This window comes from Rhineura floridana, chromosome 7, assembly GCF_030035675.1.
Source record: "Rhineura floridana isolate rRhiFlo1 chromosome 7, rRhiFlo1.hap2, whole genome shotgun sequence".
Taxonomy (NCBI): domain Eukaryota; kingdom Metazoa; phylum Chordata; class Lepidosauria; order Squamata; family Rhineuridae; genus Rhineura; species Rhineura floridana.
Window position 1 is genome coordinate 88,286,710 of NC_084486.1, and position 24,487 is coordinate 88,311,196.

Genomic DNA, 24,487 nt, shown 5'->3' on the forward strand with positions numbered 1-24,487 from the left:
CCACAAAGGTCTTACTGACTGGACCACCTTTCATCCCCATACAGCAGATATACGGCAAAAGTTGTCCTTCTGTTTTGAAAAGTTAATCCTTTTTGATCCTCATGTGGTATCTCTTTTGCATGTATGCACACTGAAGGTTGCTGTTTGCCCTGCTCTGAAGCAAAGGGCCACTTCACACACTATATTTTAATGTGAATATATTAACTTAACATGTGCACGCAGCAAACACATTATCCGCTGCATATATGATCAGAATACAATGCTCCATGGAGCTGGGATCAGCTGCAGCTTCTCACTGTATGGACATGTGTAATGTATGAAGTTGCCATGAAGTAAATAAAGCGATAACAACAGCCAAATGAGATACAAAAATCCCAGTAAGGCCAGGTTAAGTATTCAGATGGCTAATCTAACATGGGGCTAGTTCCTGCATAAAACAGGACTGAATTTCACCCTCTCAGCTGCTAATGAGTCACTGAGAATAGACATTACAGTGGTAGCAACTATGAAGCAATCTCATGTCATAACCACACCAGAGTCCATAATAAGAGTAATAATGGTTCTGGGCACAGGGTAGCAGCAAATCTGCAATTTTTGGAGCAGCCAAAACTTTCCCACAAGGCCTTGATGTCAAGACCAAGTTGGACACCGGTACTTTGCTGAGCATCTGCAATGGTGAAATTGGGATATGAGCATGGCATCAGAGATTCCAGCCTGGGAAATACCATTGTAACATGAGACAAACCTTGGTAGCACAGGCATGCCCAGGACGAGACGGCACCAGCAAAGAAAAGCGCATTAGTGAGCACAAGGATTGAAGATGCTAGCTTACAGCCTCTTCTGCCTCTGCATAAGACAGCTGACAGAATGCCTGGAAGATCTGGCCATTTGCCAGACCTGGCTTCATTACCTGAAGGCAGGACCTTGAAGCAAGAAAATGAGGGAGAGTGGCGAAAGGGGCTCATTAGTATGTTTGTGTTGGGCCCTCTAATAAACTACTGATCCCCTGTTAGGATCTAGCTGATAGCCCAGATGAAAATCTTGTCCCAAATCAATATAAAAAGCTGACTTTTTATGACCCATATTCCTTTTGATGAGCCAAACATTCTAGTCAACAGTGGATCAAACATTTCTGCCAGGCAGCCTTATGTGAAACACAGTTAAGTGTGATCTCAGTAGGGAAGAGCCATATTTCCCATGGTGTACGGTGGTCCAAGGAAATACTCCATCTCACTTTTCCTTTTCTTTCCAAGGCCTATTTCCCCCATTCCTATCTTGCTGAGACTCTTGTACAGATACTGACTGACTGAAGAGTAGCCATTCCCAATCGTCCTGTGTGGACAGGACTCAGCAAACTGTTAGCTGACAATGTCCATATGGCATGTCCTGGATATCTCCATGCCTACTCAACCAGCTTTTCTTGGCCTGACTGGAAAGCTGGTGTCCTGCAGGGCCCAGGAGTAGCAAAGTCAGTCCCAAGGGACTGGTGTGTCTAGGTGTATCTAGCACTGGACAGAGTGAGCTCAAGCTATTCGACCTGAAGCACTCTGAAAGCTCCCCACCCTTGGAGACATGCTGCCCTCTTGTCCCAGTCATCCCTCTCACTCACTCACTTTCTGGATCTTCCTGATCTGGTCAGAGAGTGTGTCTAACAGGCGCGTTTTCAGGAAGTCCGTCACCTTGGCCACTCGGCCATCAAGGTAGTAACTGGAATGAAAATGAGAAGGCAACAGTCAGAGAGGGGCTGCAGTTATGTGCTCTCCCTCACCCTGGCTAAGGACCGCGCCTCTGATGCCCACACTTGGGGCTCCCCCAAAGTTGCTCTCTGTTCTGCATAGGGTAAACTGCCATTAGTGACCTTTGTTCCTTCTACTGCTTTGTGCCTTCTGTCACAGATTGTTCCCTGTGTCCAGAATACCCTCTCCACAGTTTCCCTCACCTTTTAAGAGTCCCTCAATGACCCATCTCTTCAGCAAAGACTTTCCTGATTTAACCTAGCCTCACATTGCCTCCACTTCCACTTCCATTTTCCCAACTAATTTGTCAGTCCCCAATCTCTCCTGCCTCCCATCTTGTCAAACTAATGAAGAGAGCAAGCCCTCCAGACAGGGACACAACTGTATGTTCTGCACAGTGCCTACCACCACATTTGGTGAAAAATAAATAACAAGGAATAATAGGGAAAATGTTCTTCAGGATAAATAATCAAGGTGTGGGAGCCATCCCAGCCTCCAGCTTGCCCATACAGGCAGGCCCTTCTGCTCAGCGTTTGGAAATTAATTGATAGTGCAAATATAACCGCTCTAACCTCACCACCCTGTTCAGGGACAAGAACCAGACACATGAAAGAATGGGAAATGCATAATTCTTCTCCAGGTTTCAGAAGTAGCCTCTGAATCTCCCAGTACCGGTTTCTGGGGTGCAATAATGGGGGAGGGGTGGGCGCTTCTGTGTTCATGTGCCTGTGGGATTCCCAAAGGCAACAGGTTGACCACTGTGGGGAAGAGGATGCTTGACTAGATGGACTATTGTTCTGATCCAGTAGAGCTGTTTTTATGTTCTTAAAAAGACTCAGAAGAGATATTAGAACCAATGTTTCAGAAGCCATACATTGACCACATGTGGGTCCTCGTCATTACCATTCTCCATTAGCCATTCTGAGTTTCCCCATGAACGAGTGAAATATGTAAGTATAACAAATTAATACCTAAATGCCAAGAGAGGGCAAAATAGGACTAGATTCATTGCACAGGTGACACTTTCAGCAGAATGATCATGTCGACAGAGGATCTTAGCCGGAAAAGCACTGGATAGATTTAGTCTTGTGTTAGAAATATTTAAAGTAAGACAGGAAAATTACAGGCTAGGAAGTCTTGGTTCTAAGATACACTTGGGAGTTTTCTTTCCCAGCAGCTTGGGAGGCTAGTCACCAGGGCAAGGTGGAGCAGAGCCCTACCAATATATTTACTACTGCATTGCTTAACTGTCCCTTTCAAAGGGAGTAGGGAGGGAAGGAAACCAGAACAAATTGGTCCCATCTCTTATGATCCCCTTGGCCACCCCACCATGTCCAGTAGTTAATAGCTGCCACTGCCCAACAGTAATCAACTGTTTCCCACAAGAAGATATATTTGTATTTGAGCCTTCCCCTTTTCCATGATGCATAAAAACTTTTTTTGTTTTTGAGACAGGCAAAACAGATCTTTCCTGCTGAGAAATAGAGGTCATAGAGGTTCTAATGGCTACAGGACCAGTGCTTGCTGTTATATTGAAAATGTGTGGCTCCTCGGCATGTGTTTCAAGGGGAGGGAGTCAATCACGAAAATACAGAACCACTGGTCACATTCACATGTAATGCTAAGCCAAGAGGTGTGGGTTGTTTTAACCTATAAAGCGCATGCGCTGATGCATGCAGCTCAAACATTCCTGTTTTGCTCTTCCCTTTGTCCAGCTGGGAGCAACAAGCCACAACCCTGGTTTAGCATGATGTCCCAACAAGTGCCTGTAGTTTGTTTCTCCCAAACAAACCACTGACAGGAAGACAAGAATAAACCTTGGCCTTACATCATGGCTTGTTTGAAGAGAAACAAATCATGATCATCAGTTTGGACATAATGCTAAAGTCAAGGTTTCATGGTTTGTTACTTCCAGCTGGACAAAGGGAGGAGCAAAACAGGAGCACTAGTGCACAGTATGATTAAACAAACCATACACCTCGGTTTAGCGTTACATGTGAACACAGCCATTGAGTTGAAATGAAGAGGCTGCACAGCATGTTTGACTTAAAGTGTTTGCAATGACATCTGGCAGCAAAGTGGGAAAAGTTGTTTGGACAAATATGGAGGGAGTCGAGCCCTACAATTTGCCGATGTAGTTATTGTGAGGTTTTGGATTAGGAAATTAATAGAGAAGTTGTTTAAACTTTGGCATAGCCCCCAGTTGGCCACACTCCTTGCCAAGAGTAGTAGTTTGCAGCTCAGTCAGGCTTCTGAGCAAAATAAGGAGCATTTCTGTGAACAATCAGAAGGGGAGATTTGTCTATTAGCTTTAGAAGTAGTAGAAAAGTATCCTTTTATTAGTGCCAGCCATAAAGGCATGAAAACAAGAAAGACTCTTATTTTGTTTTTATATCACATTGCATGCTGTTTCTAAGTTGCTCCATTTATTTATTTATTTATATCCCACCCTTCCTTCCAGCAGGAGCCCACTTTTTCCTGAAATGCTTGCTTCCATTTTCATTCTTGGTTTATAGTGGGTATGGGGAACCTTGGCCCTCCAGATGTTGCTGAACTACAGCTCCCATCATCCCTGGCCATTGGCCATGCTTGCTGGGGAGTGTTGTTCCTTCCCTAAGTGGTCAGATCACTTCACCTATATTATGTGGAAAATCTTGCAATAATCCTGCTAGGTAGGACAGTATTATCCCCACATAAGAGAAGGGGTGATGGATGGGGGGGGGCAGAGACAGAGGCTGAGAAATAGTAGCTTATCTAACTTCACCCACTGAAATTTGGCCTGTGGACTTCTAGCACACAGCTCATGCTCTTAACCTCCACACTACCATATAACAGCAGCACTTTCTAAATATGACCATATGTAATCCAACATTGAGATCTGCCAGCCAGACACACACCAATGAATGAATTTACAGGGAGATATGATGTGCAGGTTAGGGTTCTGGGATGCATTATCGGGAACTTCAGTTAGGATCATCACTGGAAAGATACTTTGGTTCCTGAAGTGGACATTCCAAATGCCATCTTCTTTGATGAATTAACACTGGTCCAATCCATTGGGAAGTTCTCCTGTGCAAGCCTAATAGAAGTGAATTAGGGGCTGCTCTTGCACAGACAGTAGTAGACTTGCACACTTTGTGTTCATTCTAATGGAGCCTGCATAAGAGAACTTCTCAATGGATCAGATCTGTCTGATGCTCTTAAAATGGCAATGGACTGCCTTCAAGTTGATTCCAACTTATGGCGACCCTGTGAATAGGGTTTTCATGGTAAGCGGTATTCAGAGGTGGTTTGCCATTGCCTCCCTCTGAGGCTGAGAGGCAGTAATAATAATAATAAATTTAATTTCTGTGTCGCCTATCTGGCCAAAGGCCACTCTAGGCGACGTACAAAACAGTTAAAACACAATGAGATAAAATACAATAATACAATAAAAAACAGTATGAGAATAATACAGCAGCAACAATATTAAAACAGGGTAGGAGGCATTTCAGTCACAGTAATTAACCCTCCCCGGAGATCCCAAAGGCCTGTTGAAAGAGCCAGGTCTTTAAGGCTTTACGGTCACCCAGTGAGCTTCATGGCTGTGTGGGGATTCAAACCCTGGTCTCCCAGGTCCTAGTCCAACACTCTAACCACTACGCCACACTGGCTCTCTGATGCTCTTAACAGCATGCAAAATCTTCCAACTAAGGCAGATGCCTCAGGGTAAAGCTGCCTCTGAACTACAGCTGCTTTCCAATTAAATATTTTTTTCAAATAATTTAAATTGATTAACCAGCTGATGAATCAAATCTGCACAACTTTGTATATACATAAAATAATAGTTTTGAAGGAAAAACATGTTATATTTGTTTTTAGATTATGCATATATATGTTATAGTATATATGAAAGTGAAGGATTAATGCCTCTTCTAAGATGGCAATTGCCAGGTAGTTATTTTATTTATATTTGCCACAATTAATTATCTTTTTTTAAAGTGTTGCTTGGTTAACCAAGGGTGCCTCTTTAATTGATCAAAGCGTTTTTAATTGTTTAATCTAACAGATTATTTTTTTCTAAAAAATATTGCCTTTCCTGCAGTGTTCTGTTGCTTGAGTCATCTGCAGCTGTTTATTCTTGCACCCCCTTTTCTCCAGTTCCCCTTTTCTACAAGGTTTATTCTAAGTTTTTTTCCTGCTGCGCAAGCAGCCAGCACACTGCCTGCTCCCAAACTAATCAAATAATTAGTTCCATAATATACTATTAATAGAGCTCTTTCTGGTGACAGTACTCACCAGTACAGAGTACCTGCACCTCTTTTTTAGCTGCCCATGCCAGCCGTTTTGTGCTGGCACCCGCAATACCTTTATCAAAATATAAGTACTGGGACCTCATTTTTTTTTATCACAAAAGAACTAACTAGTAGTATAATAAGGTTATGAAGATTTGAAAGGAATCAGTATTTATCTTCATTTTGTATTTCTTTTTATGTTTTCTCATCTTTTTCTTTTTTAGAAACTACCCAGCTCCTTATTAAATCCCATATGCTCAACTACACAAATCATATTTCACACTACACATCTTTTTTGGACACTGCACAAAATGTGTCTAGCTGCGCATTAGAATAAGCCCTGCTTCTCTGTGCTGTTGCCTGGATTGCACAGACTGATCTGTAATGGGGGAGGAAGGTTCCTAGGCAATGGATGATTCTGACCCTGGCCAGGAAGCTGGACTAGATATCCTTTAGTCCTTTCATCTCTATGGTTTGATGCCATGATTCAGCCCTTCTGCCCTTGTCACAGATACGGAAATGTAGCTGTGCTGCTGCTGGAATGGCTTCCCACCTGTCCCCAGATCTCCCAGAAAGTATAGACCCCTCCTACAAAGAGGATATGGTATCTTTGCTCCGCTGGCAGCTCTCTCCAAGGTGGGGGCATTTTAAAAAGGCTGGAAGGGTTTTGTCCCCCAGCATGTTAATCACAGCAGCAAAAGCCCAAGTTTCACATCATGGACAAGAAAGGCCTATTGCATCCAGTCTCAGCATGCTGTTCAGTACCACATTCCTGTCTCCACTGTGCTTACTGCCTAACTGCATGCACAGAAGCCCATACAAGGAACAAAATGCAAACTGTTTCTGGAGACTAGGGGTGCCAGCTGCTTCCTGAGCTAAGCAGAACTTTGAAGGCTTCAATACCTTTTTAAGACAGCACCCACAATTAGTTGCCCAGAACATTAGCCTCAGATGGGATTTAATGAGCAGAGTTTGACGGCTTCAGAGCAGCTGTTTTCGTTTTACTCCTCTTTATTGTAGAGAAACCTTTGCCCCATTATCTGACCCCTCCTTTTATTTCAGTTAATTACATTAAAGCCAATTCCCAACACTCAGGAATTTCCGAATCCATTCCTGCTCCAGGAAGGTCTGCTTAGAATTAGAGTCCCACCATCTCCTCTCCCCAACCCACCTCCCGGGTTTTTTGTCATTGGCAGGAGAAGGGGAGGCTGGCACCTTCCCACTACAGCTACTGAGCGAGGCACTGGGTATGTCTTCACAGACACAGGTTTCTTACCCACAAGCTTTCCTCCATTCCTGATATTGATACAATTTGCTCCCTCTTGTTCCTGAAAATCCAGAAGATGTTTCTCATAAATCATTTTGATTTTCAGGTGTCATCCACTTACATTTTTGGATTTTAGCCATTTTTGGAGCTTCTATTTCAATTGTACTAGAAGGACTTGAAGTCTGAACTGACACACCCTGTGCCTCAACTGGTTTGGAGGGCTGGTTTGTGATATGGATGGTGATGGGCTGTAGCCCCACTCATGTGGATTACTCATCTATGCATTTGCTTTTATCAGTGCTACAACTAATCCTAATGATGATGCATATATCCATCACCTTCAGTGCTTTCCAGTTTCAGTGAAAACCCATGCTGCCTTGCTCCAACACTGAAGCACACACACTGCTTTTGAAGAAACCACCCTTTATTCCACAGAGCAACAAGCAATGATGGCTGTCATCAATAGCAGCCAATGGTGTGGTGCGGGTGAGGCTGAATTGCTCTCCCAGCTTCCCAACACTGTGGGTCACTACCACAGACTGAGAGGGAGAGAGAGAGGAACAGGAAGCTCAGTGCAATGTAGCATGCAGCAGTGGAGCCAATCTGACACTCTTGCCCCACACACCACACCACACTCCCCGCCCCACACACCACACCACACTCCCCGCCCCTCCTCTTAGTCTGCAGCAGCAACTGATTGGTATTGGGAAGCCAGGAGAGCAGCAGAGCTCTGCCTGCACCACCCTTCCACCAGCTGTCATGTTCTGGTCTGATGCTGGATCCCACAGAGAAAGCAACAAGGCTGGACTGGTCAAAGGTTGTTAGACCAAGGACAGCTCTAAGTGAGTAACTTAGTTGACAAAGGTTGGGCTCAGATGGAGGCTTTTTATACCTCCTTCTCCAGACTCCACCCCCTTGAGAGAATTTCAGAGCTTTAAAGGGCCAGCCCTCTTGCCTGAAAATGGGAACTCCTCCTGCATCTCATAGCCTCCCTTCTGGTGCACTCCAGGATTGGTGATGTGTGATGGGAGGTGTCTGGCTCTTCAGGCTCAAGGGAAGGTGACCATGAGGGTCCAGGCCCAGTAGTCCAACAGGTACAGTGATCTACTTATCTTCAGCAGTCAGCTCTGATCTCTAACCTGGCTCCCTATCAGATGCTCCTGTAGCCTTTGACTATGCTCCAATCATTCCTGGATACAGGGATCATGACAGTGGCAGCAAGAGCTCTTTGTGGCAGCAAAAGCTCTTTCCAGGGAAAAGGTTGGGCAGGTGAAGTTCCCCCAGCAACAACAAGAGCTTTAGTTGATGGGAGAAGAGTATATGGGTGGTTTCCCCAGACCTTGCCCCTGAAAAAGGCTATCTATCTCGTGGGATCTAGATATTGCACAAGTAGCAAAGAATCAGGCCCAACATTAGTAGAGCACTATTTTAATTAAATCCATGTTGTCATTGCTGTCTAAAAAGCATCTGCTTGCACAAACCATTCATCCTAGATTTTGGAGGGAAATGCTGAGTGGCCCATATGGATGGGCTTTGTCCTTAATGAAAGAGAGATAGGTACTAACCATCCAGATGAATAGACACACAGTACAGGAAATTACACATGTTGCACTTTTAATCCCTTTCCTCCATTTCAGTCCATGAAACCTTTTCTCTCCTATAGGGTGAATCCTTCTGCAACAGAATACTCAATGCATTCTTCCAACAAATGTTTTGTTTGCTCCACTGGTACACTACAATACCCTGCGTACTTACTAATGTATACAAACCAAGGTGGCATGTATGTGTGTGTACTTCATGATCAAATACATTTTAAAAGTTCTGCTGTCAATCAAAAGCCATCCAATATGTGATAGCAACAGATCTTCTGCACAGGTAGCAAAACAAAACTTCTGGCCTTATAACCAGACTTAGGGCTCATCCAGACGACCGTATAATGTGTGACATTGTGTATTCATTATTTTTTGGTCATCCATATGACGTTGCGCGATTTTGCGCATTTTTGCACGGTTAAATCCGCTGTTGCATTACCGCAAAAATGTGATTTGCTTTTTTAAATCAGGAATCATCCGCTGTGCCTTCAGGTGCTCGGATGGAACTTTACAGCTGTGGGCGTGTGATGGGCGGTTCTTGGGCATTTCCTCATACCCCTTCCCTCACTCCCAGCCAATCATGTATTTCCACTTTTGCGCATGTGCGCTAATGTCCGGAGAAGGCCCAGGAAAATGGAACCAATCAGAGCAATGGTGTGGTGTTGGGGGGGGGGGCTCTGCAACTTCTGCTGTGCAGATGCGAAAATCTGCATTTGCGCAGAAGCAGCAAGAGCAGTATATTTTTAGCCAGCCTGCGAACTGGGTTGCCGCGCTTGGTGGCGGCTCCCAGCTCCTCCACATTCTCTCTCTCTCTCTCTCTCTGCCTGCCTCTCTCTCTCTCTCCACTTAGGCGGCCTTGGCGGCATCAGGGAAGAGTCCTAAACTCACTTACCTGGGTGTAAGCCCTACTGAACACAGTGGGACTTACTTCTGAGTAGACATGTAGTGGATTGCGCTTTAAATGAGGTTTCCTTGTTTTTCGTCTGTGTTTGTTTTGATCACTTTCCCTCTTTCATTTCCCTTGACTAAGGCTGCAATCCAAGGCATGCCTACTCAGAAGTAAGCTCTGTTGGGTTCAGTGGAATTTACTCCCATGTAAGGCTGCAGTCCCAGACACATAACACCCAACAGACCTTACTTCTGAGTAGGCATGCAGGCCATGTTCCTTTTGTCTTTCTTTCACATTAACTAACTTTTTCTCTTCCTCATTCATTTTCCGTTTTCCTTTCCATCTACCTATATAGTACTGGATATATACCCGGGCGGAGAGGAGATTTCCCCCACGAGCACACCATGCGCTGCTTATCTCCTCCCATTATCTTTGCCCTCCCGCCCCCCCGCCCTGCCACTCCTGCAGACCTGCTTGCTCTGTGTGTGTGTGTGTTTAAAAACAATAAACTCCGGCTTGTGTTTCAGGAAAAGGGAGAGGTCGCTTTTGTGACTCTGGATCGCGCCTAGAAGAAGATGAAGAGAGGGCGGAGGGGGGGGGAACACAAGAGTCGAGTCCCAAAAGTTTGGGGACAGCGCTCGTGACATGAGAACACCGCGAGGGCGAAGGGTTTCTCATAGGGAGAGCCTCTCGCCTTTCCTTCCCCCCTCATCCCCACACACAATGCCCGTTTTTTCCTCTCTTTTTTAAAGCCGGGAGAAAGAAAATGTAGATTTGATCCGGTCTAAACTTGCACCCTAGCCACAAGTTGTCCTTGAGATCCTGATCTGAAAACCTTCAGAACGGCTCGCTCCTCTTTCCCAGGCTTAATTCTTCACCCATCCAACAACTCTGCCTTATTACCTTCCTCCTCCTCCTCCCACCCTCTCCTCTAGCTCTAGAAAAGATCAGCATTTACATACGTTAATATGCATAAAGGTAGAAAAGCATACAGTTGGTTTTGTGAAATATCGCAAAACAAGCCAACCAAAATGCAGGAATTATTGGCATATAGGCACCTGGAGACACACACACCCCGCCAGCGCTGCTCCAGAGTGGTGAGTGGCAAGGAACTCCATTACAGCCACAGGAAATTCAAACTTTCACGCTCGTATGTTCAAGCGCATGCGCCTTGTTGTGCTTCATTGCAAAGGGGGAGAGAAGCATACGTCATATTTTTGCAGACCGATTGGCTGATAGGGGGGAGTGTTATAGGCGGAGTTGGGGAAAAGCGAGAAGTATGGGTCCTCCCGCTGCATGTGCGGGCGCAAAAGAAGCGTTTTTTTTTAATTGGGAAAGAGCGAACAAACCGCCAAAGTGAGGACTGTCAGATGACAAACCGGATATGGAAAACGTGGATTATCCCGCTCCGTTTGGATGAGTCCTTAGTGTCACTGAGTATCTGGGAGAGTGATCAGTGCTCCCTAATCTCTGTAAATCGGAAAGGGAAGCCTCCCTGGAGTCCAAGAATAAAGGGAGTGCTATATGGTATGCACAATTGTTTCCCACATGATATTGTGGAGCGGCACACAGAGTGAACTCAGTATGGTTTGGAATCATGAACCCATGTTTTTCCAAACTACCCCTAGTTCACTGTGAGTGCCACTCCACAGTATCATGTGGGAAACAATTGTGCATACCATATAGCACTCTTTTCAGAATGCAAAACAAATGGTGCTTCCATGTAGCTCAAGGCATTAAAGCAACAAGGCAGGTATGCTGCAGTATATAATATCGTGCCTAAGTATAAATCTGTATGAGCTTTGACATCCCTTCCATCAGTCTAACCCTATAATGCTTCACTTCCTGTCAATTGGCAGGGAATGGCCAGCACACTCCCTGCCTTTGTTCAGTCAAAATCATGACATTTGAGTCTTTCTTTCTCACACAGGGCCTATTGGCTATGCTAGCTGGGATTGATGGGAGTTGGGAGTCCAGCAACATGTCTGGAGGGCCACAGGTTAGTCACCCCTAGCCTAAAGAATACTACCAGTCATTCTCTGGAACAAGGCATAGTTTCAGCACCACCAGTGGATCATCTGCATGGACTCCTGGAAAGCCAGGATTTTTGTGGCAGAAATGTCTGTATAAGCCAAGCCATTGTGGCACAGCATCATTCTGAAGACACCAACAAATAACAACAGAACATCAATGACTTCCCAAGGATAAGGGACTGTCACTGCTTGGTACTCAGTCCATACTTGCTCCAAGGGCATTTTGTCAGGCAGCAGGAACACCAGTCATACAAACCTGGGCAAACTCTTCATTAAGCAAACATTAAGGGTGAGTTTATAAATCTCACCCCAACTTCTGGGACTGCCACAGCAAAACAAAAGATGTCCAGCACTTCTAAGAGTGAAACCCACGGATCCTGATCAGGCTACTTTCAGCTACATGCTCAAACTAGGACAACAGTACCCCACCCAGGCCAAGTAAATGTTGCGGACATGCCTTTTCAGAGATATCACAAGATATCAAAGAGTAGGGTGAGCTGGTTGCTAAGGCAAATGGTACAAGGGGCAGAAACTGCTCTAGGGCTGTTCCTATTCAGTTCCCCCCTTTCCATCACATTTCTTTTGAGTTCAATAAAAGGACCTCGCTCTGACTTAGTATATTCACTAGTATATCACTCTGTATATTCACAACTCATTCAGCTTGTCTCATGAGCTCTGGTTCCTCACAGTAGTGAGCAGAGGACAGCGCTACCAGGCAATTCTAGTCCATGTGTGGGCTGCCCTTTGAAACATCCACCACATGATTGATCTATGTGAGTATATCCTCCCTCTGCAGTGACACTGGGGGGTCTGCATTCTTTTCTCTGAATATCTCCTTGAGTTGATACTGAAGCATGCAAGGCTTTTTGTTTGGACTTATTCTTAGCCTATCCTGAGCCTCTGACTAGGGAAGCCTCTGACACCAAAACCAGGATGACCAATAGAACTCCTTGCTGCGTATCTGGTATTCTTCCAGCAGCATACGTTCTGCTGTCTGCCAAGAGTTTATCCTGTCCTTATAACTAGAAGAGCTCCTCCTTAGTCAGCAGAGTAAAATCAGAAGAACAAAATGGGGAGGGCAGTCTCTAGAAGTCTGTCTCTCTGACTGAAGACCACATCTTGTCTGTGTCTGGCTCTGTCTTTGACTTCTGCCCAAATTGCTCCTCATTGTCACATGGTTAATAATACTGAACAGGAAAAGGGGAAATACCTACTGTTGCCAGGTAACGGCATCCACTGTGTTCCCTGCCATTTTCATGAACCTGTGAGATACAAAAAATATGTGAGCCTCTGGGAATGAGAGGGGTCCATACATAGCGTTATGGGTTTGGGGTTGAGATAGATGATTTCTGTGAGTCCCCTTTCAGCCCCTGATTTGGAACCCTGCACCTGGAGGTAGGCTCTGCATCCACTGGTCAGATGAGTCTCCTTTATTAATGTAATAGTGGCCAGGTGGACTAATGGGTCTGTCAAGTGCCCATTAACTGGCAAATGGGCCAGGGAGATCCTATTGTTATTGAAACTCTTTTGTGTTTTTAGTTGAGTTGGAGGAAAGGCTGGGAACTGGAGAAATGCAGGGAGGCCTGCTCCCTGCACAATGGCTTCAGGATGCCTCCTATAAGCCTAATGGAAAAGCAAGATCTATTGGACTGCTAATCTTTGAACCTCTCCATCTTATGCTCAGGCTGTGAATGTCTGTAAATAAACCACATATCATAAAGACACCATAGTCTCTGCTGACCTTTTTTCCAAGGAAGCCAAACTCTGGGCAAGTGCAGAGGCCCCTGGAGATCTCTCACCGCTCAGAGATTGGGGTGGCACACAACAATATATACATGCATGTGCATACACACATCCCACATATGTACATACCACACATGCACACAATAAGTCCAAGTATGACACTTCTATCCAATATCACATCAGCAGTGAGTCACTGTGCTTTTGTCAGAGCTCATTTTAAAGAAAGAGTTGAATCCAGCACAGACCATACCCTTATTTACTCCAGTTCTTTGGAGAAAGGAGAATCTAAGCTAACCTTGGCACATTATTGAAGCTCTCTGAATGGGTTGGTGAAGGTCCTCAGGGTGCTATGGTACCACTGCGATAGGTCTGTGTTTTCATCCTAGTCCTTTAGTGGCACAATTATTCCAAAAACTGACTCCCTAGGGAATCCTGAATCTGAAGGGTCCAAGAATGATACTTTCCTAGAGTGCCCATGCCCCCAAAACTCTGAAAGGCAAGGAAGGTTAAAGTGTGCATCCAGAATAGCCTTGATCTCTCAGCACCAATACACATTTCTTTTCTTGTTGCTTGGTGATGGTGCACAAAGCATACATATCAAACACCATACAACATTATCTTGGACAGAACATTTCCAAGGCTTTATGATGCATACTGCATGGTTTGCAGCCAAGAACACATCAAGGATCCTTACATGACAGTAAGGACAGTCAGAGTTTGGCAAGCTTCCTGCAACTTTGCCAGCTCCAAGTTTTGCATGGCAGAAACCACCATTCTTTCCTGAGACTGAATAAATCATTCAAATTTGCACAATTTATTTTCACTGCAATATTTTGATTTAGAAAAGACTGGGGCAACGGAAGCCAAAAAACAAGGAGAGGCCTTGTTTGGAGCAGGGACAAAGACAGCAGGAAGTTCCCTTCCCAAAGAAATCCTTTGCGTTTTTAATCTGAAGGAAATAGCTTGCACATTCTCAAATCATCTTCACAAAAATTAGTTTAGAGGTGTGAGGTGGGGCATTTTGATTGGAATATTTTGTTATTATTACATTTATATTCCTCCCTTACATTTATATCCCTTATATTCCTCGAAGGAGCTCAGGTGGTTTACAAACATGGTTCTCCCTCTCCAGATTTTATCCTCACAACAACCCTGTGAGATAAGGAAGACAGTGACTGGCCCAAGGCCACCCAGTGAGCTTCACGGCTAAGCAGGGATTTGAACCCTAGTTCTAGTCTAACAGTCTAACCATTACACCACACTGGCAAAAGGTTAAATATCCATTCCCTTGTCACCATTGCTCTAATTAAATTGGCTGCCCCTCTCAGTGCATTTAATTAAAAAAGAAATTGTTAGGACACAGATCTCTCCTGTTATGGAACCCCACTTTTGTTTGTGGTGTGTGGAAGATGCTCACAGCATAGCATTCAGATGCTATCACTTTATTCAATTAGCATAGAACACATGGAGTTCAGGCTTCTCCATCTATTCTCCCATCAAGAGCAGGGCTCTAGAACATGGTGCACTCCATGTTTTGGAGTATAACTCCCATCATTCCTGACCATTGGCCTTGCTGCCTGGGGTTAATGGGAGCTGTACAACATCTGGAAGGCACCATATTGGCTACCCATGATCATCTACTGGCCTTATAGCATTGATATTTGCCTCATCCCCTTCGTTGTCTTCAGGGAGGCACACAGAACAGATATGCATTTTAGCAGTCTCAACTTTACCTAGAAAAGCCTGCACATCTAATGCATTTCTCAGCTCCCTGTGGTGTACACAAATTACAAAGGATGGATAGAGTAATGAACATGCCACGCTGGGTTGCCAGTATGTTTCAGTGGTGATTTGCACATTATCTGTTTTCCACATGCACATTCTGAGCATGGAATGACAGGTTAATTTGCAATCCTGTGAAATGGCCTTTACTTCTAAATTAAAGACATGGAGAATTTCAGCCCCAACAAGTTATTTAAAAATAATATGTATATGTACCTGTCCTCCCAGTTGCTTTCTCTCTTTCTTCCAAAAGCAGGGAAGGCTCATGTTTTTTCTATTTTTATTTGCTAGGTTGTAGCATTTTTAAATAAAGTGGACTCCATCTATACCTTGTGTACATATGCTACAAACTTCTTCATGATATATTATAAAATATCTGTAAGCTGGCAAGTACAGCTACTGTATTTATAATCCACATCTTATGGTCAACATCATTAGTTTCCATTAAAATGTTGTAGTTCAACAGGAATGCCCTTTTTCTTTAGGCTTCAGGGTTTTGTTTTGTTTTTGGACTTTCCTCATCTCTTACATACAAACCATCATCTTATAATTGTGTTCTGCATCTGAATATACAATGCCCCAAACAATATATAGTGTTCTAGCAGAGGCCAAATGCCATGGTGCTGTTACTCCTACCCAGTGTTTTAGATAGGTTGTCTATGCTAATGAAATCAAGGCTGGCATTGTTCTAATTTTGCAATACCATCACTCTGGTAATCTTGTTCAGTTCAACAGGTTGAACAGACCCACACTGTTGCTCCATTTGTGACTTCCCCTATACACCTTTCTTTCCTCTTTTCTGATAGGTAATATTTTACATGTACTTTTGTGGAATTTCATTTCTTTCCAACCCTGTTGTCCAAGTTTTCATGATGGCTTTAAATTCTATTTCTGTCCTCCAAATCTTTTGAGGTTCTTCTCAGTTCTGAGTACTCTTAAAATTTGGTAAGCATAGTGTATATCCATACTAGGGCATTCGTGTGTATGTGAGTTGCTGTTTCCCTGTGGGCATTTGTGTCCCTTAGTCCAAACATGAGCACTTTCAGTATTTTGCCTCTAAAAATCTATGTTGACATTTCCTGTCCACACTAGTGGATGTTGCTTGATGAGATATATTTGTGGTGTGTTGTTGTCCCCTCTGCTCAATTAGCACTTCCCCCCAACACACACCATAAGTTCTGGAAACTTGAGGTGCATTGTGGGCATGTGTGCAGGCATTTGTTTTGTTGTCTGCACACCTTTTAAAAATGTTTTTGAAATACACGTTTTCTGATATACTAGATTTGCACATAAGAGCAGTATAAGCTTGGGCTCTCACATAATATTAAAAAAACCAAAGTGCTTCATCAACAGGTGCGAAGTAGTCCCTCTGTAGCACCATCGATCCAGCTTAATGGTGTGACACTGGAGAATGTTGATCACTTCCCCTATTTTGGTAGCCATCTCTCTGTAAAAGCTGACATTGATGCTGAAATTCAACATCGTCTGAGCTCTGTGAGTGCCATGTTCTCCCGACTGAAGCGTGGAGTGTTCTAGGATCTGGATATTCGCAGGGAGACCAAAATGCTTATTTACAAAGCCATTGTACTACCGACCTTACTGTACGCCTGTGAAACATGGACCATTTATAAATGCCACTCCCAACTTCTTGAAAGATTCCACCAACGCTGCTTCCGGAAAATTCTGCAAATTACTTGGGAAGACAGACGAACTAATGTTAGCGTTTTGGAAGAAGCAAAGACTACCAGTGTTGAAACAATGATCCTTCAACATCAACTTTGCTGTACCGGCCATGTTGTTCAAATGCCTCACCACCGTCTTCCAAAGCAGCTACTTTACTCCCAACTTAAGGATGGAAAACAGAATATTGCTGGACAGCAAAAGAGACTTAAAGATTTAGCGAATCTAAAAAAATGTAACATGAACATCGAGAACTGGGAAGTCTTGGCTGTGAACATCCCAAATGGAGGTCGGCTATTATCAAAGATGCCATGGACTTCTAAGAAGCACAAATACAGGGCGAACAGGACAAATGAGCAGAGTGGAAGGCACATCAAACAAATCCTCATTGTGACCATCTTCCATCTGGAAACCTATGTCCTCACTGTGGGAGGCTGTGTGGATCCAGAATTGGCCTCCACAGTCACTTACGGACCCACTGTTAAAGACCTTACCTTGGAAGACAATCTTACTCGGCCACGAGTGATCACCAATGCAGAGCTTGGAAAAGTTACTTTTTTGAACTACAACTCCCATCAGCCCCAGCCAGCACCATGCTGGCTGGGGCTGATGGGAGTTGTAGTTCAAAAAAGTAACTTTTCCAAGCTCTGCCAATGAATGAATTATGTGTGTGTGTGTGTGAGAGAGAGAGAGAGAGAGAGACTCCAAGTCATAGAATCATAGAATAGTAGAGTTGGAAGGGGCCTATAAGGCCATCAAGTCCAACCCCCTGCTCAATGCAGGAATCCAAATCAAAGCATTCTCGACAGATGACTGTCCAGCTGCCTCTTGAATGCCTCCAGTGTCGGAGAGCCCACTACCTCTCTAGGTAATTGGTTCCAATGTTGTATGGCTCTAACAGTTAGAAGGTTTTTCTTGATGTTCAGTAGAAATCTGGCTTCCTGCAGCTTGAGCCCATTATTTTGTGTCCTGTACTCTGGGATGATCGAGAAGAGATCCCGGCCCTCCTGTGTGTGACAATCTTTCATGTACTTGAAGAGTGTTATCATATCTCCCCTCAGTCTTCTCTTCTCCAGGCTAAACATGCCCTCATAGGGTTTTGTTTCCAGTCCCCGATAATCCTTGTTGCCCTCCTCTGAACCTGTTCCAGTTTGTCTGCATCCTTCTTGAAGTGAGAACAGAACTGGATGCAGTACTCAAGATGAGGCCTAACCAGTGCTGAATAAAAGGGAACTAATACTTCACGCGATTTGGAAACTATACTTCTGTTAATGCAGCCTAATATAGCATTTGCCTTTTTTGCAGCCACATTGCACTATTGGCTCATATTCATCTTGTGATCAAGATCCTTCTCACATGCCATATTGCTGAGCCAAGTATCCTCCATCTTATAACTGTGCATTTGGTTTCTTTTTCCTAAGTGTAGAACTTTGCATTTATCCCTGTTGAATTTCATTCTTTGTTTTCAGCCCAATGCTCCAGCCTATCAAGGTTCCTTTGAATTTTGTTTCTGTCTTCCACGGTATTAGCTGTGCCCCCCAATTTTGTATCATCTGCACATTTCATAAGCATGCTCTGTACCCCCTCATCCAAGTCAGTAATAAAAATGTTGAAGAACACTGGGCCCAGGACAGAGCCCTGTGGTACCCCACTCGTTACTTCCACCCAGTTTGAGAAGGAACCATTGATAAGCACTCTTTGAGTACAATTCTGGAGCCAACTGTGGATCCACCTCATAGGTGTTCCATCCAGCCCACATTTAGCTAGCTTGCTAATCAGAATATCATGGGGCACTTTGTCAAAAGCTTTGCTAAAGTTGAGATATATTGTTGTTGTTACAAGGGAGGTTACCTGATCAAAAAACGAGATAAGATTATTTTGGCAGGATTTGTACTTCATAAATCCATGTTGGTTCCTAGTAATCACTGCATTGTTTTCAAGGTGCTTACAGATTGACTGCTTTATAATCTGCTCCAGAGTTTTTCCAGGGATTGATGTTAGGCTAACTGGTCATTAGTTCTCCTCCAATCATCTGGCACTTCACCAGTCCTCCATGATTTCACAAAGATAATAGACAGCGGTTCTGAGAGTTCTTCAGTCAGTTCCTTCAATACTCTAGGATGCAGTTTATTGGGCCCTGATGATTTGAACTCATTCAAAGTGATTAGGTATTCCTTGATCATTTGTCTATCAATCTCAAGGTTCAATCCTGCTCCTTCTACTTCATGTTTCCCATCATAGGTCATGGACCCTTTTTTGAGAGAAGACTGAGCTAAAATAGGAATTGAGCACTTCTGCTTTTTCTTTGTCATCTGTTACCATTTTGCTGTCCTCATTGAGTAGCTGTGCCACCATTTCTTTTCTCTGTCTTTTACTATGGACGTACCTGAAGAAAGCTTTTTTTGTTGCTTTTAGCATCCCTCGCTAGCCTCAGCTCATTCTCAGCTTTAGCCTTCCTGATGCCATCCCTGCAATTCCGTGATACCTGCTTGTACTCTTCCTTTGTGGCCTGGCCTTCTTTCCACTTCCTGTATGTGTCCTTTTTTGTTCTCAGGTCATCTCTAAGCTTTTTGTGAAGCCACATTGGCTTCTTCTGCTGTTTCCCCCCTTTTTTCCTTGTTGGAATTGCTTGCCATTGTGTTTTCAGAATTTCCTTTTTTAGAAACTCCCACCCATCTTGGACTCCTTTTCTCATTAGGGTCGCTTGCCAAGGAACCTTACTTACAATTGTTCTGAGTTTATTAAAATCAGCTTTCCTGACGTCCAGGATGCGCGTATGGCTACTCTCGGCTTTTGCTTCTGTTAAAATCAAGAATTCAAGTATGGTGTGGTCACTTTCCCCCAGAGTTCATGTAACTGCCACTTCATCCACCAAATCATCTCTATTGGTTAGAATCAAGTCCAGGATAGCTGATCCTCTGGTTGCTTCCTCCATTTGGCAGAATTTGTCTCCCAACAGATATGGGATAATTGAAATCCCCCTTTACTACTACATTATGCCTCCTCGAAACATTGGCAATTTGCTTTTCAAAAGTTACATTCTCGCCTTCTCCTTGATTGGGTGGTCAGTAGTAGACTCCAAGCACCACATTCCTTTTATTACTTGCCATTAATTTTAATCCAGATACTCTCGGTGGAGCTACCAAGCTCATCTTCCTGTATTTCTGTACAGGGATATATATTTTTAACATATAGCGTGACTCCACCTCCCTTTTTATTCTTTCTGTTCTTTTTGAACACGTTATATCATTCAATTGCTGTATTCCAGTCATGGGAGTCATCCCACCAATTTTAGTTATACCTACCAGGTCATAATTACCCTCCTGTATTAAGAGTTCAAGTTAGTCCTGTTTCCCATGCTCTGCACATTAGTATACAAACATAGAAGACCATGTGATTTATGGCTTGGCTTCCTTACTACACTTTCCTGAGGACTGTTACTGGGCCCTTTAGAGCCAATCTCTCTCTTCCCATTACTGTGCACAAGCCTTCATCAGTTGTGACCACCAAGTTTACATCTTCCTCCCCCTTAGGATTCAGTTTAAAGCCCTCCTGATGAACTTGTCCATGCTGTGGCCAAACACATTATTTCCAGTCCTTCTGAGATGCAACCCATCACTTGCCAGCAGTCCATCTTCCAGAAAGCATAGCCCATGGTCCCAGAATCCAAATCTCTCACGTCAGCACCACCTTCATAGCCATTAATTCACCAGAGTATTTTTCTTTCCCTTTCTACTCTTCTAACTACTGGAAGGATGGATGAAAAAACTATCTGGGCCCCAAAGTCCTTGAGTTTCCTTCCCAGAGCTTCAAAGTCTGATGTGATTTCTTCATAGCTCTGTTTGGCAGTATCATTTGTTCCCACGTGGATGAGGAGAAAGGGACACCTGTCAGTGGACTTGATGAGTGATGGCAACCCTTCTGTCACATCTCTAATCCGTCCTCCTGGTAGACAGCATACCTGGCGAGTCCACGGTTCTTCTCAGCATACTTGGGTTTCGATCCCACGCAGTAGGGAGTCTCCCACTACTAGTACTCTTCTCTTCTTCTTGTGGGGTGTGGTTTCATTGCCCTTGCTTGCTTGAGCTTCAGCCTCTTGCTCGTTGTTGCACAGCGTCTCCTGTAATGCTTCCGCCACAGGCTGTCCTCCAGTCTCATCCTCGAGTGGTTGAAAGCAGTTCCATAGTTCCACTGGTGAAGGGTGTCTTCTAGCTCTTTTACTCCTGTCACCCTTTCCTGCAGAGTTTCCTCTACTTCGTTGTTCCTCTCCAGTCTCCTCTTCTGCTACCACATGCTGTTATTCTTCTGCCTCCACTTCTCTTTGCTGCTGTTGTTCCAGCATTCTGTCTAAGAACTCTTCATCTTCTCTTATAGTCCTCAGTGTGGCTACCCGACGTCCCAGGCCAAGTCAGGAAACTTGAGGTCCATTGTGGGCATGCACACCTGTCTTGTTGCATTTTTTTTATTTTATTTTTTATTTTTTTATATACAAGTTTTCCAATAAACCCAATTTGCACAAAAAAGCAGCCAAAAACATTAAAAATTATGTGTGTTGTTCCAAGCCAGGCAAGGATTTGGTGTTCCTCCCCTGCAAGAGCAATTCTTATTTTTAAATTTTAATACAGCTGTTTTGTGCAAGAGCACTTCTGCATGAATAAGCTTTGTAAAAAATAAAAATACTGTAAATGTGCTTTCAGCAACAATGGGTGGGAAAGGGCAGGCTACATCCTTTCCTTTGGGCTGATGGAGACAAAATGGAAGTAGATGTTGCAATAAATGGCACCCAGCAAAATGTCATCACACATGTAAAAAAAGCCTGCCCACACAAAAGCATCCACAGGTGGATAACAAATGCAATTTTATACTGAATTTTCTTCCCTTTTCAGATTATCTGTGGGTTGGGGAAATCTGAATTTAGCATGGGGAAAGTGCAAGCTGCCACTTAGATGAGGAGGACATCATATGGATGCCAGAGAGAGAGAGAGAGAGAGAGAGAGAGAGAGAGAAGCAGCTTCAAATCCACATTTGAGTCTAATATGAATAAACCCTTAGTCTTAACTACTTCAGCTGTGACACAGAATAGGAAATGTGATATATTTTTTTAGCAGGCCAACCTTTGTTAGCATCAGCAGACAAGCTCTTGAATTATACAGAGCAATTCATCAGGCAGAAGAAGATAGAAAAGGACGCCTTCTTAATTTATGATTTCCCTAGGTTGGCAGGATCATGTTATGTGCAACCCCCCATCCCTCCATCTTTACCCCACCTGGTGATATTTCTTACTCCATGGGGAACTCCTTGTAATAATTCATTTACAAAGATTAGAAGATTATTTGAAAAACAGAAGTGACAGAAAAGTGTACAGAAGGTGAGGCCAGTGCCATACCAAGTATTCAGCTGGAAGCAATTGGGCAAGCATTGGACCAGTTGATTCATCCAGCCAGGTCTTGATAATGCAAGTTCATGGGCAAGATGTGATATGCTGATAAAAAGAAATGTATCTACCTTTCCCAATTTCTATCTCTCCCTCTCTTTGGCATCCATATGGCAACAATGGTATAAAACCCAATCCTCTGATTATCTGTAAAAAAATGGGATATCTAGATATAGACCACATTCCCTTGGAATGCCTCCCCCATCCCTGGTTGAGATAATTAATATAATCTGGATGTTCAACTGTTTAACAACTTGTTTTTCCACCTGATGATATTTCCTTCTACTTGTATTTCTATTTTGCATATGTGAAATGATATCAAAAACCTTACTAGAATACAGTAACTACCATACTAGCCTGATCTAATAGAGTAGATCCCGCCAAAAGTCGGCAAGGTTGGTTTTCCCTGTTGTCATCTTCATAAATCTATGCCAGCTACTAGCAATTACCCTGTTTTCCCATAGGTGCTTAAAACAGATTGATTTATAACCCGTTCTAATAACTTCCAGGGTATAAAAGTCAGACTAATGGGTCTATAACTCCTCAATTTCTCCTTCTTGCTTCTTAAACATAGACATTATACATTTGCCTTTCTTCATTCTTCTGAGACTTCTTTCTTCAGCAAGGACTCAGAGATAATTGCTAGGTCCTCATGAGATTTCTTCAGCACATGATGGTTGTTCTTTGATGTGTGACTTTCTCCCCTGACCCACATCTGTTTGTCGTATATCTAATATAAAGAGCACACCCGTCTACAGAATGTACAGCTTATGCACCAGGTAAGTGAGATATGAACCAGCAAGTGGGGAAGGAATGGTCCCAGACCATTCCTTAACTGTGTATTCTGCAGTGACAGTCAGCCCTTAGATAGGAATCTAAGTGCTACTTCATATGTTATAGGAATTGGAGGGTACCCATCTGTATATCATGTGTACCAGTGGCATTTACTATAATGTGGGAGAATGATACCAAACTTTTCTGACCATGAGTACACTGTGGACTCATCTACATGTGGTTTACTGTGTTTTTGGTGCTACTCACATCTCCGTTAAATTTGCATGGTTCACATGATGTTACCAGCAAACAGAAACTATCATGCCATTTTCTCCCTGTAAATCTGTACTAACCCAATCCACTGATAATACAAAAAGGGAAGAAAAAAAGTCTTCACTCCCTTTCTCTAGTGCCTGCAGGCTCTTTGCTCTGATGCTTTTAGGCAGGTGTGTCAATCGTTTCCCTCTCCATGCCCATTCACTCCTCCTCCCTTCGTTCATTTTATTTCCTGTAGGCTGACAAGCAACTTGTGGTTGCTCTCCTCCATTCTGCTAGCCTTTTTATGTTGCTGCAAACAGTGCCTTTCTTTTCCCCCTAACTTGCGTGCAAAAGTATAACACTGGTCAAACAAGATTTCTATTTCAGCTGTATCCTACCAGGAAAAACACAGATATTCTCACTTCCAGGTTTTTTTAAAAGGAACCTACTGCAACTGGTAGAACAGACTGAGCATGCTCAGTTACCTTAGCAACCAGAGGGAGTGGGAATGTATAATTAGAGGGTGGGGCCACAAGGAAAAAGTGAGATTAATCTTCCCCAGAAGAATGCCGAATTGTGTGAATGGGGAAAAGCGATTGGCAGCTAACATTGAGCAAGAACTGTGGATGATTCAAATGAAAAGCAAAAGTAAAAGAAGTGTATTTCCCATGAAGAAATGCTTCCATGTAGGTGAGCCCTGTATGTTCATGCCCTTGGGAGACAGAACCAATCACAATGCCCTGCAGCATGTATACATGGACAAAAAAAACCCAAGTATGATTCTCACATATTAGAGACAACACAAGTGCAAACAATATGAAGATGAGAACCTGGTATTTTCATAACATTTTAAATAGGCCCTAAATAGCAATTTCCTAGAGAAAAGTTTTCATGCTTTTATACCAATCATTTCATTTTCAGACTGTCTAACTCAATGTGTACCGCACATAACATTGGTTTAGTAAATAATTTCTCCATTACTCTGATAAAACAGCCTGGTACCTATGCAAGAAAAATAAGCATCA

At 43.5% G+C, this 24,487-nt stretch overlaps 1 protein-coding gene across 1 annotated transcript in view; it reads right to left on the minus strand.

Annotated features, from left to right (window-relative positions):
- LOC133389163 (inactive heparanase-2-like) overlaps nt 1-24,487 on the minus strand; it is a 164,228-nt gene that overhangs the window by 21,860 nt on the left and 117,881 nt on the right. The window contains exons 4-5 of the mRNA XM_061636317.1: nt 13,006-13,053; nt 1,614-1,707 (exon numbers count right to left, since the gene is read on the minus strand). Of these exons, the coding sequence (XP_061492301.1) occupies nt 1,614-1,707; nt 13,006-13,053 (142 nt within the window). The remainder of the gene's footprint in view (nt 1-1,613; nt 1,708-13,005; nt 13,054-24,487) is intronic.